This window comes from Mirounga angustirostris, unplaced genomic scaffold (genome assembly GCF_029215605.1).
Source record: "Mirounga angustirostris isolate CCGP_5_RB_7025 unplaced genomic scaffold, mMirAng1.0.hap1 SCAF_4, whole genome shotgun sequence".
Classification (NCBI taxonomy): Eukaryota; Metazoa; Chordata; class Mammalia; order Carnivora; family Phocidae; genus Mirounga; species Mirounga angustirostris.
This window is the reverse complement of record NW_026991712.1, coordinates 41,998,727-42,017,942: the sequence shown is the minus strand read 5'-3', so window position 1 is coordinate 42,017,942 and position 19,216 is coordinate 41,998,727. Positions and strand designations below refer to the sequence as shown.

Here is a 19,216-nt window from a genome sequence, read left to right as displayed (position 1 = left end):
ATTTTTATTTTCTAGACATGAACTATATTTTTCAGATACCTCTGACAAAAATGTTTGGCTTTAAGATAATTAAAATGCCACTGGGTATTAAACTAGAGAACCAGTATGCTCCTAGTGTACCTGATATATTTGGGAGTAGGAGAGAGGAGGCAAAACTGGCTGATATAGTTGACCCTTGAACTATGCCAGGGTCAGGGATGCTGACCTCTGTGCAGTTGAAATCCGCATAAATTTTGATCAAAAGCCTTGCCAATAACAATTAATCAACATGTATTTTGTATATGCATTATATATTGTATTCTTACAATAAAGTCAGCTAGAGAAAACAAAATATTGTTAAAATCAAAGAGAAAATAGTGTACTGTATTTATGGAAAAAATTCTACACGTAAGTGGACACTGATAGTTCAAACCCAGGTCGTTCAAGATCAACTATATTGATGGGTGTGTAAGAACTTAGGTGTTTGAAATTGGTGTTGTGCTTGGTTAACTGGCTCTCCAACATGGAAAATGCCCTGTTGTGTTGCATTTGTCAACTTCCATGGCATAAGAACTCCTACCATGGCCAATTTATCAACATACCACTGAAAGCAGAGTTGGGAAAAATGTGCAAAAATGGCTGTATTCAGTAGAAACCAGTTTTCTATAATTAACTTTTTATTTTTAAAATTTTAAAAATAAACTAAATGATTATGGAGTAAAGTTATCTATTCCTATCAATTCATTAATTTTACAATCAAAATACAAAGCTTGTGTTTACTATTGTTGACCTCTTATTTACTACTACCATCATACCCCAGCCCATTCTGAGAAAAAGTTCCACATTATGTGGTATTTCACTTTTAGGCTTCATCTTAGCTCTTACCGCTACCCATCTGAGAAGTGTTTTAAAGTCTTCCATACATTCCTCAAGACGACTGATCGAATGAACCATCTAAATAATCTTTGAGCATTCAAATATCATTTCTTCCTATTTTGTTCATCTTGTTTGGTTATTAATTTATCATTCTCCTGGCTATTTATAAGCTTACTAGTTTAAAAGAGCATACTGATGTGCTTTTTCAAACCAAATTACCAGTTTACTCATTCTACTAGCAATTATATTCACTATAATTAAACACACAGAAACTTGAATTGGTTTCTCTTAGACTTCTTAAATCACTGAAGATTCATCCAAACTGGTAGTAAATGGCTAAGTACTGACAAAGTATTCTACTTCTGCAATATCCTATTATTAAATGACTGAACAACCATATATAAATTCAAATTTTATTCTTATTTGCTCAATATAGGAAACCTGGATCACAGAATTGAGAAAATTAACCTGGTTTTATGTAAACTTAAAGGCCAACCAAAGTCAAATCATATTTGATAAACAACTTTTAATTAGAAGTCAATTTATAATGTTATTATTATCCAAGAGAAGCCCTGGATATATAAAAACTTTTAAAGTTAATTTGTCTTTTATGAACAATGAGCATACTAATTTTGTTTTTAATGCTCTTTTTAAAGCAGCAATGTGTGAAGAAAGTATTTCAAAGTATTTTTAGCATGATCTTACTAAAATGAGAAGTACCACTTAACAAAGTTAGTAGGCAAAAGTGTTAAGAGCATCAACTGGAGTCAGTGGTCTGTCTGGGTTGAAACTGTCTCCATGATTTACAAGCTATGACTTTAAGCAAGTTACTGAACCTCTAAACTTCATTATCTCACTTGTTGAAAGAGACGTAAGTAATATTCCATACTTAAGGAATATTTAAATTGAGATTATGCATGTAAATCACTTTTACTGCCTAGCAAACAGTAAGTGCCCAATAAATGTTAGCCATTAATATTATTATGGGTATTAAAAAAATCAAATCCAGTGTTTACAAAATGCTCACACTAAATACATCAAAGAAGTCAAAATTCAATCTCATAGAAGTCTGATTATATTTAGTTATTGAGTCTTTGGATACAAAGTCTTGAAATTTAAAAATGAGAACCTAATAAAAACTACAAGTTAAATGAATCATCACTAAATTCTTCCTAAAAAGAAACTATATCCATATATCACATTCTTCCCAGCAGAAGTCTGAATGTCCTTTGTAGCTATAGTTACTTTTTAGTAACTTTTAAGTATTTTGAGTTAATTTTATCAGTTTGGTTGATGAAATGTGGAGGAAACCATAGAACTAAACATACCTCTCTATGCTACTATTATAGATGTTTGGTCCATCCTATCATAAATACTAAGGTAGCTGTTGAAAACTTCACAGAAGAAGCTGTAATTCTTTTTTCTTTTTATACAAATACAAGTAAAGTTAATTAGTTGGTCTATTCAGTTGCAATTTTTTTATTTTTATAAAACTTTGCAGTTACGAACATGGAAACTTCAAGAATCTCCTAAGCTTTTTACATAAGTAAACTTCAAATTCACAGTCTGTCTATTTTGAACTATTTATAATTAACGGGAGGCTTAACACAGTAATATCTCAGACAAAGAAGAGGGCATTAATTCTGCAGGCAGTTAGCAATAAAAATGCTAAACCTGAACAATAAATCACTGACCATTTCCTTACACAGTATAAGATGTAGACTACAGACTGGAAACAAAAGTGAATATAAAATTTATCTTCCCCAAATACAGCTCTACTATACAAGTCTTGAGGTTTACCCAAGATATCAACAAAAATTAATGCACTCGGAATTTTCTCCCCCACTGTCCAAAAAAAAAAGGGGGGGGGCATATATAATTTTAAATTAGAAAAACTGAATGGCAATTTGCAAGCAAAAGAAAACCAGATTCACATTCTAATATTTACATTTGTTCTATTCACAAGTCAAATTAAAATGTTTTCCATTAGATCATTAAAAATAAACACTTAAAAACAAATGCATTTTACTGCATCAATACTGTGGGGACGTTACTGAATTTAGAAATGCTCTCTAGAGCAACAGTAACTTAACTTTGCGAGGGCCAACTGGCCTATCATTTAGATCTTTAATAGCAGCCATAGCTTCATTATAGTTTATCATAGCAACAATGGCTTCCCCTGTAGGTAATCCTTGTTCATTATACTGTATTGAAACTGAATCGGGTATGATTCTATAGCCATGGAAAAAGTCTAGAATTTCATTAACATTAGCTTTAAATGGAAGATTCATTATCTTAATAGGTGTTACTCTACCTGAACTACAATTTAATTTTGGGTCAGGAATAAACCTCCCCTCAGGTAAACTTCCCATACTGCGCTTTCCAAAATCAAACTTGCCACCTTCTGGGCGACCAAAATTCACAAAAGGGCGATGACTTCTAAAGTCATCAGGTGGGTTCCTAAACTCCTCAGCAGGAGGTCTAAAACTGTCAGGAAGTCTAGGGTCCTCTTCTGGAGGTTCCCTGAGGTCTTCCTCCGGGAGCCGCCTGAAGTCCTCATCAGAAGGGCATCTAAAGTCTTCCTCCTGGGGGCTCCTGAAGTCCTCGTCAGGAGGATGCCTGAAGTCTTCATCAGGAGGGCCCCTGAAATCTTCATCCGGTGGGTGCCTGAAATCTTCCTCTCGGGGGCGCCTGAAATGTTCCTGGGGTGGCCGCCGGAAATGCTCCTGAGGCGGCCGGCGGAAGTGCTCCTGGGGCGGCCGGCGGAAGTGCTCCTGAGGCGGCCGCCTGAAGTGCTCCTGGGGCGGCCGCCTGAAATGCTCCGGGGGCGGCCGCCTGAGGTGCTCCGGGGGCGGCCGCCTGAAGTGTTCCGGGGGCGGTCGCCTGAAATCCTCCTCAGGAGAACGCCTGAAATCCTCCTCGGGAGGTCGCCTGAAGTCTTCCTCCGGAAGTCGCCTGAAATCCTCCTCAGGGGGCCGCCTGAAGTCCTCCTCGGGAGGTCGCCTGAAGTCCTCCTCGGGTGGTCGCCTGAAGTCCTCCTCGGGTGGTCGCCTGAAGTCCTCCTCAGGTGGTCGTCTCCATTCCCCTTGGGGAAGCCGCCTGAAGTCGTCCTCAGGAGGCCGCCTCCAATCCTCCTCAGGTGGCCGCCTAAAGTCTCCCTCCAAGGGCCTCCTCCAGTCCTCCTCGGGGGGTCGCCTCCAGTCCTCCTCGGGGGGTCGCCTGAAGTCCTCCTTGGGAGGTCGTCTGAAATCCTCCTCGGGTGGCCGCCTCCAGTCCTCCTCCCGAGGGTACCTGAAATCCTCCCGAGGGTACCTGAAATCCTCCTCCCAAGGGCGCCTGAAATCCTCCTCAAGAGGCCGCCTGAAGTGCTCCTCCCGAGGGCGCCTGAAGTCTTCTGGGGAGCGCCTGAAGTCCTCTGGGGAATGCCTAAAGTCTTCTGGAAGGCTCCTGTCAAGCTGTCGGAAATCCGCCTGGGTTTGCTTGAAATTGTCCAGTTGCCTCAAGTCCTCCTGCTGATGCCTAAAGTTTTCAGATGGGCCAACTGAGTATATTGGTGGATCACTTGAGTCAAATGAATGGGAATGGTCATCTCTATCACATGACTGTGAATGGTCTTGCATTCTCTCAGTGGGCATCAAGGAAAAATTTACACCAAACTCCTGCATTTGTGCCTCAGATATAAGTCTTAACAATACCTCTGTCCCCAAGAATCTCCGTCGGTTTAAACGTTCAGCTTTCATGGCCTGTTCTTCTGTTTTGAATTTCACCAATGCTTCTCCCAGACCAACTCCTTTGTCATCATAAAGTAAGTAAATGTCATCCTCTGCAAGAGAGAAGTCCGCAAAGAACTTTTGCACTTCAACTTTTGTAACATCAAAAGGAAAATTTCTTATATATATACACAGTTTCTGGCCAGGGTAGCCTTCTTGAGAGTATTTTTGTGAAATATGTCCAAGCCTCTCTTTCTCTATTGACACTGGTCTTTTCTTTTCATAACATTCAATGAACTTCAGCATTTGTTTTCTAGAAACAGGATCAATATGAACTGGACGATATTGTAAAACTGTCTTATGTAAACCCAGAGCGGTGTTATAGTCTTTCAGAGTTTTGAACATCACAAATGCGTATCTTGTTCTTCTTTCATCTTTATATAAAAATCTAATCTGTTCATTAGTCAGATCAGTATCTCTAAAGAAATTTCTTAAATCTCTCTTATTAATACTTAGGGATAGATTTTTTAAGTGAACATAAAATCCAAGAGGAGAACGAGAACGTGTTCTTCTGGGAGATTTTGAATGAGATCGTTTTCGAAAATGTCGATCATTAATTCCTCTTGGTGGAGAATGTTCTTCAGTTCTCATAGGAATGTCAACCTCCTTAATTGCGTTACCACCAAACTCAATCCACTGCTGTTCTGAGCCTTGCATTACTTCTATGAATCTTGAACCCATAAAACTTCTATGACATTTAAGACCTCCTGAAGCATCAATACATGAAGCAAATTTTACTATGGCATCACCATTATTTCGGCCATCATGATGTTTCAAGAAAATTACGCCATCCACACACAAACCAGAGAAAAAGACACGTACATCATCTTCATTTACTAAGTAAGGCAAACCTCGCAGAAACAAGTAAGGATTCTCTGCCTTCAATGGCCGTGTCTTTCTTGGCCTTAAATCACCATGTCCTGTACCATTAGTATGAAACCCAGCATCTTGATTAATTGGAGAGCCATATCCAGAATTACTTGCTTCTTCTTTAATAGCCTCAACAAAGTTAGACAAGCTGCCAGCCCCTGACGCCCCAGATCCTGGTCGCTCTCTTCCTATGCGTTCAGTTCTTCTCATTTCTATAGTCTTCTGCATTTCTGCCTTACTACTAAGAAAGAGCTCTACAGATGAATCCTTGATAAACCCTCCTGAACGACTTATGGCACGTCTTGCATCTTCATCTGTTGCAAATATAATAAAAGCCTCCCCAATTTCCCCTCCAATTATATGCACTCCTCCATCAGGAATAGTCAATCCCGTGAAGAAGTGACGAATATCCACAGGCCCCGCAATAAAAGGAAGCCCCAGTAAACGGATGACTACAGCCATGCTGAGCTCAAACCACAGCAATAATGACCTGCAGACAGAAAGGTACACATAATAGCAAGTCTTATTTTTGAAGTACCTTATCCCAAACTAAACTTAATAATTACTTGGTTCCTACCTTCTTCAGCATTTATAAATGAAAACAAGTTTGAGTTCACAAAAAATACTGACTGTATCTAATTTCTTAAAGAATAAACCTTCTCCCATCTAAACATACAAATAAACCAACTATTTCGAAGAAATATTTCATATCACCTATCCTATACAATATGAGCATCAAAAATATCAAATCTTCTTTGTAAGTCTGCCAAGCACTGCTTCACAACAAGACCAAACTATTTTCAGACTCACTTAGAAACATATCTTCTACTGAAACATGAGAGAGAGCTTTGTGGGTTAAAGAATTTTACCAACCACAATGAGTTTTACATATTTGAAAAGCCATCTATGGTCAGTATATAATTTTTGCTTATGATAATAAACTGTCTACCACTAGTGCATCACTGGCCAGAGGTAAAGTACAGAAACCATGTGTACCTACATGTCCTATTCTATTTTACATTTTTTTTTTGTCAAGCCTTAAGCTCTGGATATCTTACCTTTTTAAAATTTCTTGGAGACCTGTTAATTCTGTAAAAGCAACTTAACTGTGGAAAGAAAATGAAATATAATTAATCCTCGGACCCTGTAATTGATCTTAAACAACGCCAGATAAGGATATTCACTTCAGAATTACCTATTAAAAGTGAAGCAATATAGGAACCACAACTATGGGCATTACAAAATGGTCTTCTTTGTTCCAAGGGGAAATTAAACATCCTTCAGCAAAAACGAAGTACAAATTCCAAGTAGACATCTGCAAATTATTTTAAAACAAAAAACTTCTGGAAATTAAACAGCTCCTTGATTGGAAGTGGCATGAGGAAAAGGGTGATAGAAATGTTACACATTTTGATTAGAGTGTTGGTTATATGGGTGTATAAACTTGCTATGATTAAATGAATACTATCCTTAAGGTCTCTGCATTTCACTGTATATAAATTTTACATCCACTTAGAAAAAGACAACTGTTCTACAAGTAAAATGACAATTTAAAAACACCAAAAATTCCCCAAAAGCCTATCACTTCCACTCATGAAAAGACCAAACACCTAGCTCAGTAAGTCCAACTCTTGCAATTTTCCTCCCTTTTAAAACATAAGACCAAATCAAATTAATAAGGCAATGATTCAAAATGATACAATAAATGAACAAGACACTAATGTTTTGATCCAAACCAATGGCTACCCTTTGGATACAATTTTAAGTTCTACACATACAGCTCACACTTCCAAACATGGAACCAAGTTTCCTGATTCTAATATAATTAAGGCAAATACTAAAATACCCCTAAAACTGGGGAGCCTGGGTGATTTAGTCGGTTAAGTATCTGACTCTTGGTTTCGGCTCAGGTCATGATCTCAGGGTCATGAGATCAAGCCCCTCGTCGGGCTCTATGCTCAGCACATAGTCTGCTTGGATTCTCTCTCCCTCTGCCTCTCCCCACTGCTCTATCAAATAAATAAAAATCTTTAAAAAAATAAAATACCTCTAAAATAAAAAAAATCTCAACTACTCCTCCTTATCTTAAACTGCTAAAACAATTACTATTAAAATTCATCTTAAGCCAAATAGAAAATCTTATTATGCTAACAAGTTTATTCCATTTCAAACTGTGCTGCACTGAGAAAACCCAAATGACATGTAGAAAATAGAATAAAAGCACATTTAATTAGAATGTTTAGGGATTATCAGTGTTAACTGCTGAAAAATCTTAACTTAATATTTCCTTAAGGAAATTTATATCTAATATTTTCAGAGATACCCAAAGTAACAATATTTAATGTAGTCTTACTGAATAAGTTTTTAAACGTTGTTAAATTAATAATTACAAATTTGTTTTTAATGTGCCAATAAATGTTGCTTTAATTCAGTATTTACACTTAAGTACCACTCTTCCACAAAGTGTTGTCTAAAGACATATTCTTTGGGGCACCTGGGTGGCTCAGTCCTTAAGCGTCTGCCTTAGGCTCAAGTCATGACCCCAGGGTCCTGGGATGGAGCCCCACATCAGGCTCCCTGCTTGCCAGGAAGCCTGCTTCTCCCTCCCCCACTCCCCCTTCCTGTGTTCCTGCTCTCACTATCTCTCTCTGTCAAATAAATAAAATCTTAAAAAAAAAAAGACATACTGAGGTCTGCAGGGTTTATTTTCCTTTGAAAATGGTCCACTGATTAAACTTTTTAAACTACAAGCTAAACTAACAAAGATATCAAGAAATTACTTGGCATATTCTACATCTGAATTATCAATGCCAAATTAATACTGAAAATATTAATGACACTTATTATTAAAATATTTACATGGTACATGTGTGGGGGCAGGGGTATATGGGAAATCTCTGTATCTTCTGCTCCTTACTGCTGTAAACCTAAAAAACTGCTCTAAAAAAATGGTCTATTAAAATCCGCACAGTACCAAAAATAAAAAATAAGTACAAGCCTGGTTCCTTCAACAAACTAATATCCACACCAACATTTAAAAAACTATAAATGGCTTCTGGAATAGTCCCCACTGAAGTTTCAAGATTCCTTCCTATGCAAACTGACTTAGCTCCTTTACTTTTAAAATATTTTAGAAAGATACATGCCATTTTGTCTCTTCTAAACTTTTTCAAAAATTTAAAAGGGATTTACCCTGAGAACATAAATGTATCTACAAGATACTTAGGGATGTTTCAAGAATATGTCAAATTTAAAAATTTTCTTATTCTCCCTTGCTTACAAACAGCATTGTAAATAGTTCCATGAGTACAAATCTGAATTCCAATTCAAACAGACAATATATGGTATTTTTTTCTAATTTGCCACATATAACTAACACTTAACTTTTCTGCCCTTTAGATGGTAGGGAAATGTACCATTTTATCTCTCAACAATGACATACCTGGGAAACCGCCTATAAGAGACCAGTTCTCAAAATGAGCACTTTTTCTGTGGTTCCGTTATTTCCTTAAGCAAACTCCCCAGAAATTCTACTCTTAGAACATTACACAAAAATCAAAATACCCTAAAGTACACTGCACTTAAAATTTTTTCTACTTATGAATGCAACACAAGTATTTTTGTGACTGTGTTGATTTAAAGACCCTGATCTGTTAGAACTTCTAACCTATGAAAAGATGGAAGTGAGTCCTAAAAAGCTCCTTTAAGGGCAAGTCACTGAAATTAATTAAGTTCATTTTAAATAATTTTGATTTTATCCAGGATTCATCACACTTCATCACCATTATCACTAAACAATACGAAATGTGCATCTTCTAATCAAGCCTTACAGGGAAACCAGAAACTAAAATTTAAATAGGTATTATCTCAGATCTGATTTTAACTAGCGAGTAACAAGTCATTTTCCAGATACGGTGGGGGAAAGAAAATGACTATTCCTTAAAACCCAAAGTTATGACGAAATTCTAAATGCAGAAGTTTCCCCTGCAGAAAATAATCTAGCCCAGTCCACAATTATTCTTTATGAAGATCTGCCTTTTATCCTTTTATAATGTAGATGGTTAAAATAAAAACCAAAGGCATGACGACACAGAGCCATAGTCCTTAAGGAACTGTAAATGAAGACGAATCCACTCGGCACAGGATTTCCCATAACATCCATCATCCTCAAATGGGGATCATCCGAAGGCATTGCTTCTATAGCCCAAAGCCTTTGTCCATACTCCCAGGGGTCAGAGCTTCCTTCTTTCGCGCCAGGCCAAAGTTGCTACGTGGGATCCGATGCTGTCGCCAGACCTTCAGCCAAAATCAGCCTTCAAATTAACCTGGACCGCCCAACCTCCATGCCTTTCCGTCACGCCGTCCCAAGGGCAAACATTCCACCCTAACTCGCCACAGGGTGAACTGCCCCATACCTAATTCAAACACTTTGGCCACTCTCATGCCTAACGAGCCGGGCCTTCAACGCTTTTCCGCCACCACTGACTACGATGACATAGCAAAGAAAAAAAATACCTATGAAATCCTTCGAGATCTTCACTCTTAAGAAAACTGGGCAGCGCACACACCACACCACATGGAGGCTGACGGGAAAGTCGGTGTTTAGCAAGGAATGAGGGTGCCCTAACGGCAGAAGCTACGCTAGCTCCTGGCGCGGCTGCCGGCCCCGCCTTTCCCTCTTCTTCCGTCCCCATCGCCAGCCCCTCCCCACCCCGACGCCCCAAGGGTAACTGCTTCGCACTTGGCAATAAACACACACCACTGCTGCCGAGTCGGACACACAAGGCCGGGGGCGGGGGGCACTCCTCGTCGCAGCAGCCTGCCCAGTACAGGTGGAGCCCTCAGTGAGCCTAGAAGAAGATGGCGCCCACTCTCCCCTCCGCTCCGGACAAACGGACGTACAGTTTGTCTGCCCATGCGCTCTCCAGGCGTAACCCACCACCCCGGCGCCCCGGCCACGTTTGCGCAGGCGTCTTGACGCTCACCCGCTTCCCGTTGTCAGGGGAAGGGAGGCAGTGCCCGCGAGTGCACCGTCCCGCCCTGGGTTCGTTGAGCTTCTGCGCATGTTCAGATTCCAGCCAATCCGGGAGCCTCCACCAGAGAGAGGAGAGAATCCTAGACAAAGTTCGGGGCCAACTAACTCATTGTGGTAATGAGAAGCTTCGATAAATAACGGCTGAGGTACGCTGGACAAACGTTCGTGATTTCCAGGAGTTAAGGAAGGAGATGCAAAAGCAGAGAAAAGTTGACGATTTCTTTCCCTCTTCACCTCTGCAGTTATTGTGTGATGTGAGCATCTTCTGAAAGGCTCTTTATAAAATCTAAAAGGGCACAAAAATGTTTTACTACCTTAGGATGTTCGGCAGGTACGATGCCAACACCCAGGGGGCTTAATAAATGCATGCCTATTCAAATTTATAGACACTAATAACTTTATGAAGCAAATTTGTTGTTTCTACTTTCTAGTTTTTTGAAACATGAGAGCAGATAGACCAATCTTGAAAAAATGGTAAGTGAAATGCACAATTACAGGGATGTTCTGTGATGCCGGCTACGTAATAGGTGGTGAATAACCTTATGTTTGATTTGATTTGATCTTTTTCAAATAAAGCAGACCACCGGTTTTATAACTACATGATATATTTATGGGTGGAGTCAAAGCTCATAAGAAAACAAACTATATCTTTAAAACACTGTTGGAGATGAAAAAAATGAGTTTTCAATCTCTGATATGATTGTGAGAAAGAAGATAGTCTAACAAGTGAATAAAAGGTGGTTCCTGGAATGAAAGCCACCAGTTACTCACTCGGGCAAAAAAAATTTAGCCTCTCCATGCCTCAGTTTCCTCATCTGTAAAATGGGGGATAATAGTAGCATCTACCCCATGAGGTTGCCATCAATATTAAATGAGTTAATATATATAAAACCCAAGACTAGGTGAGTACTAGTGGCTTGTTTCAAATGTCAAGGTGATCCATATACAAGCAAAGGATAGCACTTTGGGAAGCTAGGCCCATTGAGTGGATAGCATTTGCCTTATTATCCCCACAGTCCAGGGTTTGGTCCTAGGGGAACCTGACCTCAAAAGCTAAAATTTATGGAGGGTTACTATGTGGCAAGCCCTGTGCATTATCTCATTGTATTCTTACAACTACTTTCAGAAGTAGGTACTATTATTTTTCCTATTTTACAGATAAGGGAAACTGGGGCATAGAGGATTGCATAGCTTGCACAAAGCTACAGAGATAGTGCAAGGGAAAGCCAGGAATTGAACCCTGGTCATTTGCCCCCAGAGGCCACAGGGGGAGGATTTTGTCCTTTGAGGCAGACTCCCTTTAAACCACACAGAACCAACACTCCAGAATGTCAATATTGTCAATATTAATTCACAAGAAAAAACACTGGTAAAGTGGACCTGAGACCAACTCTGGCTGACCAGCACTTTTCCTGGCCTCTATATACTCTCTGTATGAAGTCAAATGCTCAGAGAGTTGTTTGCTAAACATGGAAATGGAATATGGAGGTACCTAATCTCAAAAAGTGGTTCTCAGTTAAAGGGTACCTGGAAGCATTCTCACCTGTGTTAACAAAAATAATAGCTATCATTTATTGAGCACTTATTATAAGGCTAGTCTGAACAAGTGTGCTTAGATCAGACTCCCTCTTTTGGACAAGCTTAGACAGGTATTCCCAGTCTCTTTCACTGTTTTGGGATGACTATCCCCTTCTACTCACACGGATTTTTCTCCACAAACAAGACACTATAGTGAATGCCTGTCTTTTCTAGTCTGCTTTCTGCCTTTCTTAGATAGCAATACCATTACAATCAAAACCAGAAAATTCCAGTTGAGGCAATTAATTGAGTTTAATTACATGGTATTTGGTTATTGAATAGTTTCTTGAACCTTTAGTATGTCAACATGGAAGCCTAATCATTTTAGAGAACAGAAAGAAAAGTAAGTTTCTGGAATAACAAAACAGAAGACTGTATCCTAAAATATTTAACCACACTGAGCCATGAACATTCCATGGCTCTGCCTGGGCATTTAGCCTCTTCAAGCTTTTTACCACATCTACATCACTCCCCACTGAATGATTTTGGTATCACAGTTTTTAGCTGCCCTTCCAAGCTCTTCAACAAGCACAAGAAGAGCCTTCTGTCACTTGGTCTTAAGAGTTCCTTGATTTTCTCAACTCCAAGGACCTTTATTCCTCTTGCACACTTTGACTTCCATTCAATTCAGCTGGCATTTATTGAGCCCAGACTGTGTGTCAAGCATCTTGCCAAGGCTCCTAAAAGACTGGGGTGAAGAACTCACAGTCCCCTTTCCTCAAGAAGCTTATAGCGGGAGAGACAGGGCACATGCCATCACACACAGGAGGACATGTAGAGCATGGAGATTAAGACTGGGCTCTTGAATCAGGCCAGATCCAAGTTTAAATCCCAGCTCTACCACTTATGACTGAACGAGTTCCTTATCCTTAAACTTTTCCATTTGTAGGGTGAAGATAACAGTACGCACCATTCAGAGCAATACTGAGGACTAAATGATACAGTGCTTATAATTCCAAAGACAGAATGTAAGGAGAAAGCCAAAAAGTAAAATAAAATAAAATAATCTAGAAGACTTTGTGTTGGAAGTCTCCTGCATGTAGTCTTTCAGCCCCCACTCAGCTGCATAAGAATGAGCCTTGTGGGGCGCCTGGGTGGCTCAGTTGGTTAAGCAACTGCCTTCAGCTCAGGTCATGATCCTGGAGTCCCGGAATCAAGTCCAGCATCGGGCTCCCTGCTCAGCAAGGAGCCTGCTTCTCCCTCTGACCCTCCCCCCTCTCATGTACTCTCTCTCATTCTCGCTCTCTCAAATAAATAAATAAATCTTAAAAAAGAAAAAAAAGAATGAACCTTGAGTCTGGAACACTTCTTACCAAGAGTTAAAGAGCCCACACAGATTGTACCTGGCCTATCACCTTATGTGGGAATATCTTTCCTTGTTTTGGGCTCACTAACTACTCTTGTCTGTGCTTCAAGTATGTACATTATATGTCACTTGGTCAACCCACTGTTATATTTGTCCCCTGAGGAGAGGGGCCAGGTTGCTTCCACTGCAGCATGAGAGGGATGTGGCACATAGGCCAGTTGCCTTGTGTCAGTGGCCAGGAGAGACCCACTGACCATCGGGGACTGACACCACTACTGAAACTGATCCTGCTCTTTCTCTTCTCTGTGTAAGTAAAGTGTTGTCCGTCCAGTGTTTGACAGCATTGTATTTACCTTAGTGACTCCAAAACCAAGATGCAATGGGTAGAAATGTTTGGAGTCCTCCCCTGAGACTGGTTACTGGTGCATGTAACACAAAAATTTTGTGGACACAAAAAAATTCTGTCTCTTATGACTGGCTAGAGCCTACTCCAGGCTTAACCCACATTGGTCCTCTGCCCCCTTCCCAGGGATCAAATGAGAGGAGACAGCATTGAGATCCCCTTAGAGTTTAGATGATAATAAACTAGAGAATGAAGGAATGAAGCAAGTTTTGATTTAATCTTTTCCACTGCAACAAATGTGTATTAAATGACAATGTGCTCAACACAAAAGAAGACAATGAAATACCCCTGGGGCGCCTGGGTGGCTCAGTTGTGTCTGACTCTTGGTTTTGGGTCAGGTCATGATCGCAGGGTTGTGAGATGGAGCCCCACATCAGAGTCTGCTTGAGATCCTCCCCCTCTGCCCCCTGCCCCCTCCCAGTCATGTACGTGCTTTCTCTCTTGCTGTCTCTCAAATAAATAAATAAAATCTTAAAAAAAAAAAAAAAAGACAATGAAATACCTCAAGACACATCACTGTAAAATTAAGAAAAATGAGGACAGAGGAACATCCTCAAGACTTCCAAAAGGTAAAGAACAAACTTAAACGCAGAAGAATCAAAATGGCGGATTTTTCAACAGCAATGTTAGAAACCAAAAGAAAAAGAAGCAGTGCCTCCAAAATTCTGAGGGGATATTTCCAAACTAGAACTTCATACCCAAGTAAACTATTAAGTAACTGTGAGGGAAGAATAAAGATATTTGCAGATATGCAGGTCTCAAAAATTTACATCTTATGCATCTTCTTTCAGGAAGCTGATGAAGTATTTACTCTATCCAAAGAAGGAAGTAAACCAAGAAAGAAGAGAATATGCAATACACTTGACTTGAGATCTCTCTTGAACATCACTCCACTTTCCCCTTCCAGTTTAATAGACTGCATAGTCTTTTCATTTTTAGTTTATGTCCTTTAGAGGCCACATAACATAGTGCTTAAGAACATAGATGCCTGAGGGGCACCTGGGTGGCTCCTCAGTCAGTTAAGCGTCTGCCTTCGGTTCAGGTCATGATTTCAGGGTCCTAGGATCGAGACCATGTCGGGCTCCCTGCTCAGCGGGGAGTTATTAGCTTTTCCTTCTCCCTCTGCCCCAATCTTCCGCCATCCGTGCATGTGTGCATGAAAGCACATGCTCTCTCTCAAGTAAATGAATAAAACCTTAAAAAAAAATAGATGCCTGAGGCAAATGAAGCAAAAATAAGTTGGGCTACAGCAAACTAAAAAGCTTCTGCACAGTAAAGGAAACCATCAACAAAATGAAAAGGCAAACTACTGAAAAAGGAGAAAATACATACAAATCAAGTATCTGTTAAAGGGTTAATATCCAAAATATATAAACTATTACAACTCAATAGCAAAGCAACAATCTGATTAAAAAATGGGCAGAATGTCTGGATAGACATTTTTCCAAAGAAAACATACAAATGGTCAACAGGTACATGAAAAGGTACTCAACATCACTCATCAGCAGGGAAATGCAAACCAAAAACCACAGTGAAGGGCGCCTGGGTGGCTCAGTTGGTTGAGCGACTGCCTTCGGCTCAGGTCACGATCCTGGAGTCCTGGGATCGAGTCCCGCATCGGGCTCCCTGCTCAGCGGGGGGTCTGCTTCTCCCTCTGACCCTCTTCCCTCTCATGCTCTCTGTCTCTCACTTTCTCTCTCAAATAAATAAATAAAATCTTAAAAAAAAAAAAAACCACAGTGAAGGGGCACCTGGGTGGCTCAGTTGGTTAAGCATCTGCCTTTGGCTGGGGTCATGATCTCGGGGTCCTTGGATCGAGCCCCGCATCGGGCTCCCTGCTCAGTGGGGAGTCTGCTTCTCCCTCTCCCTCTGCCTGCCGCTCTCCCTGCTTGTGCTCTCTCTCTCTGTCAAATAAATGGATAAAATCTTAAAAAAAAAAAAAAACCACAGTGAAATATTACCTCACACCTGTTAGACTGGTTATTATCAAAGTGAGGATGTGGAAAAAAAGAAACCTCTGTGTGCTGTTGGTGAGAATTTAAGTTGGTACAACCATCATGGAACCCTCTATGGAGGTTCCTCTAAAAATTAAAAAGAGAACTATTATATGATCCAGCAATTCTACTTCTGGGTATTTATCTGAAGAAGATGAAAACACTAGCTCAAAAAGATATATGCACCCTCACACTTACTGTAACATTAATTTTAGTAACCAAGATATGGAAACATTAGAAACAACCTAAGTGTCCATTGATAGATGAATAAAGAAAATGTGATTATACACACACATATACATAGGAATATTATTCAGTCATAAAAAAGAATACAATTTTGCCATTTGCAACAACATGGATGGACCTTGAGGCATTATGCTAAGTGAAATAAGTCTGACGGAGAAACAAATACCATATGATCTCACTCGTGTGGAATCTATTTTAAAAAATGACAAAAAAGCCCCAAACATAGATACAGAGAACAGAGTGGTGGTTTTCAGAGGTGGAGGGTAGAGAGTGGGTGAAATGGGTGAAGAGAGTCAAGAAGTATAAACTTCCAGCTATAGAATAAAGTCACAGGGAGGTAATATACAGCATGGTGACTATAGTTAATAATACTGTATCACATATTTGAAAGTTGCTAAGAGTAGATCTTAAAGGTTCTCATTATAAGAAAAAAATTTTGTGACTATATGGTGATGGATGTTAACTAGACTTACTGTTATGATCATTTCTCAATATATACAAATACTGAATAATGTACACCTGAAACTAATATAATGTTATATGTCAATTATACCTAAACAAAAAAATAAAATAATTGATAATGCCTAACACTGAAAAATTAAGGTGTAAAAGAGGTCATTGCAGTAATTATATGGGAAAAGGTAGCATTTTAGGGTGATAGTGATGTAGAGGTTAAGAAAAGTAAAAGAATTCAAGGAATATTTGGGCAATTAATTCAAGAGATATTTAGAAGATAAAAAAATCAAGAAGTCTAGATTGAAATGGGAAGATGAAGGAAAGCATCAAAAGTGACTCTTAGATTTTTGGTCTGTATAACAGGTGGGATGATGTTGTCATTAACTGAGATATAAAACACTGGAAGAAGACAAGGTTGGAGGTGGGGGGGTGATGGAGTTCATGGGTTGTTTTTGGACACCTTGAATTAAAGATGCTTAATTCCACCCAAATGGAGTTTTCAAGCAAGCAGTGGAAATTCTGTTCAGAGCTCAGAAAAGATACTTGGCTTGGATATATATATATATATATATATATAAATATTTGAGTCATCTGCAAACAGTGGTCAATGATGTCAAGAACATGGTTGACATCATCCACAGGGAAACCAAAGTATGAGAAGAGAAAAATTCTAGGACTGAGCCCTCAAGGATTCTCCATATAATAGTTAGATAAAGGAAGCTGAGCCAACAAAGGGCAAAGAGCAGGAATGAGAAAGTTTATTCTAGGAATAACCTGGAGAAAAACTGGGAGAGTGTTCCATCATGGAAGCCAAGTTCAGTGTAGAACATATTGAATGTGATGCAGCAGTTCTAGTAGGAACTAGACTAACACCAAGAGTCTGAAAACTGGGAAAGAGAGCAGGGCATATGACACTAAGTGCCCTGACTGTAAGATCTTGACTTCACTAATTCCCCTTTCTTTTTCTTTTTTTTTTTTAAAGATTTTATTTATTTGACAGAGAGAGAGAGAGAGAGCGAGAGCAGGAACACAAGCAGGGGGAGTGGGAGAGGGAGAAGCAGGCTTCCCCGCCGAGCAGGGAGCCTGATGTGGGACCCGATCCCAGGACCCTGGGACCATGACCTGAGCCGAAGGCAGACGCCCAACGACTGAGCCACCCAGGCACCCCACTAATTCCCCTTTCTAACCACAACTTCCATTTCCGCATTTTGCATTTTTTTCATCACATTCTTTGTAATATTTTAATTCATTAATCCCCCTCATGGGCTTATTTGCTTTTCCCTTTTCTTTATTCATGCCCAGGAAAGCACAGCCAGGGATTCAAAAGCAGCAGTAGAGAATCAGGGTCAAAGGTGTGGGCTCTGGTATCAAATTACCAGTTAGAACCATGATCTGAGCATGACCTTAGTAAGTCATATATTGCTTTCTAAGTCTTGGTTTTCTCATCTGTAAAGTAGAAATGATTATAATGGTCCCAATTTTGTTAAATGAGATATTGCAGTGCCTGACACACGAAAACAAGCAATAATATCAATTATTTAAATTATTATATGGTCCCAACTCCAACAAACAGATAATTCCTATAACTTTATTTTTTTGAAGATTTTATTCATTTATTTGAGAGAAAGAGAGAATGAGCAGGGGGCAGGGGGAAGGGCAGAGGGAAAGGGAGAAGCGACTCCCTGCTGTGCAGGGAGCCTGCCGTGGGACTTGATCCCAGAACCCTGGGATCATGACCCAAGCCAAAGACAGACACTCAACCAACTGAGCTACTCAGGCACCCCAATTCCTATAACTTTAATTTCTACCTTTAAATTTTTTCTGTATTCAGTGAGAAGCTTTTATCCTTCCCCAGACATTTCCTATCTTCCTATAATGTCACAATCCACCTAGCCACCCAAGTCAGAAACTGAGTGATCCTTATTTTTGTTTCTTCTCTTTTGTTTCTTTGTCCAAGTCATAACATTCTCATGGTTCTTCCTCCTAAACAGCTCTTCCATTCATCCTCTCCTGTCTCTCCCTTCTTCTCTTGCCCAAGTTTTGTTAATGTAGGTAAGGCAGGATGTAGTACCTATCTCATTCTAGGTGTTCAATAAGCATTTGTATCCTCTTTGGACACATCCTCTCATGGTTTTTGGTACACTTCTTCATAAGCTGACAGTAAACCATGTTCTCTTAGTCTCATCCAATTCTATGGATAATTCTCCCACATTTTAGCTGGGTGATACTGGGTATGTCTTTAAGCCTGATAAGTGTACTGTCTATTCATAAGGTTGTTAAAAAGATTGAAATAATTAATGTAAGAAGTTTAGCATAATACATGACACAGAGAAATCGTTTGCTTCCATTTTTTTAAAGAAACAGTGGAAATATCTCTGGTTCAGCTCATTTTGTTCTTCCTGTATTAAATTTGAATGTTGATATCCGGTGTAAGGGATGCACACTGCAAATAAGAGGGGAAAGGCAAGAAAACTGCAACAATGACTACCTGACATCATTGAATGAAGACCAGTGACCACCTATCTCCAAACTTCTCATGTTTGTTTTTAACCATTGTGAACTGGCTTAAACTACTTGATCTATTTACTTGCAGCAAAAATATCCCTAATGATACAGTCCCAATTTATGCTTAACAGTTTTAGCTAACATTCTTTCTGCTATCCTTGTAAGTAGTTTATACAGATGAACCCACAGTATCTCCAG

General features: G+C 39.6%; 1 protein-coding gene across 8 annotated transcripts; it reads right to left on the bottom strand.

Moving 5' to 3' along the window:
• Positions 1-1,517: 1,517 nt before the first annotated feature.
• On the bottom strand, positions 1,518-10,396 carry RBM12B (RNA binding motif protein 12B). 8 transcript variants are annotated; one of them, XM_064588132.1, is made up of 5 exons: positions 10,255-10,383; positions 10,011-10,078; positions 6,691-6,810; positions 6,554-6,601; positions 1,518-5,985 (listed from the first exon to the last, which is right to left on the bottom strand). In XM_064588132.1, the coding sequence occupies exon 5, from the start codon at positions 5,955-5,957 to the stop codon at positions 2,928-2,930; it is 3,030 nt and encodes a 1,009-aa protein (XP_064444202.1). In that variant the 5' UTR covers positions 5,958-5,985; positions 6,554-6,601; positions 6,691-6,810; positions 10,011-10,078; positions 10,255-10,383; the 3' UTR covers positions 1,518-2,927. The 8 variants fall into 8 exon arrangements, with proteins under 8 accessions (XP_064444202.1, XP_064444204.1, XP_064444200.1 ...); XM_064588134.1 differs by lacking the exon at positions 6,691-6,810; XM_064588130.1 differs by lacking the exon at positions 10,011-10,078 and having other exon boundaries at positions 10,255-10,381.
• Between the last annotated feature and the right edge of the window lie 8,820 nt (positions 10,397-19,216).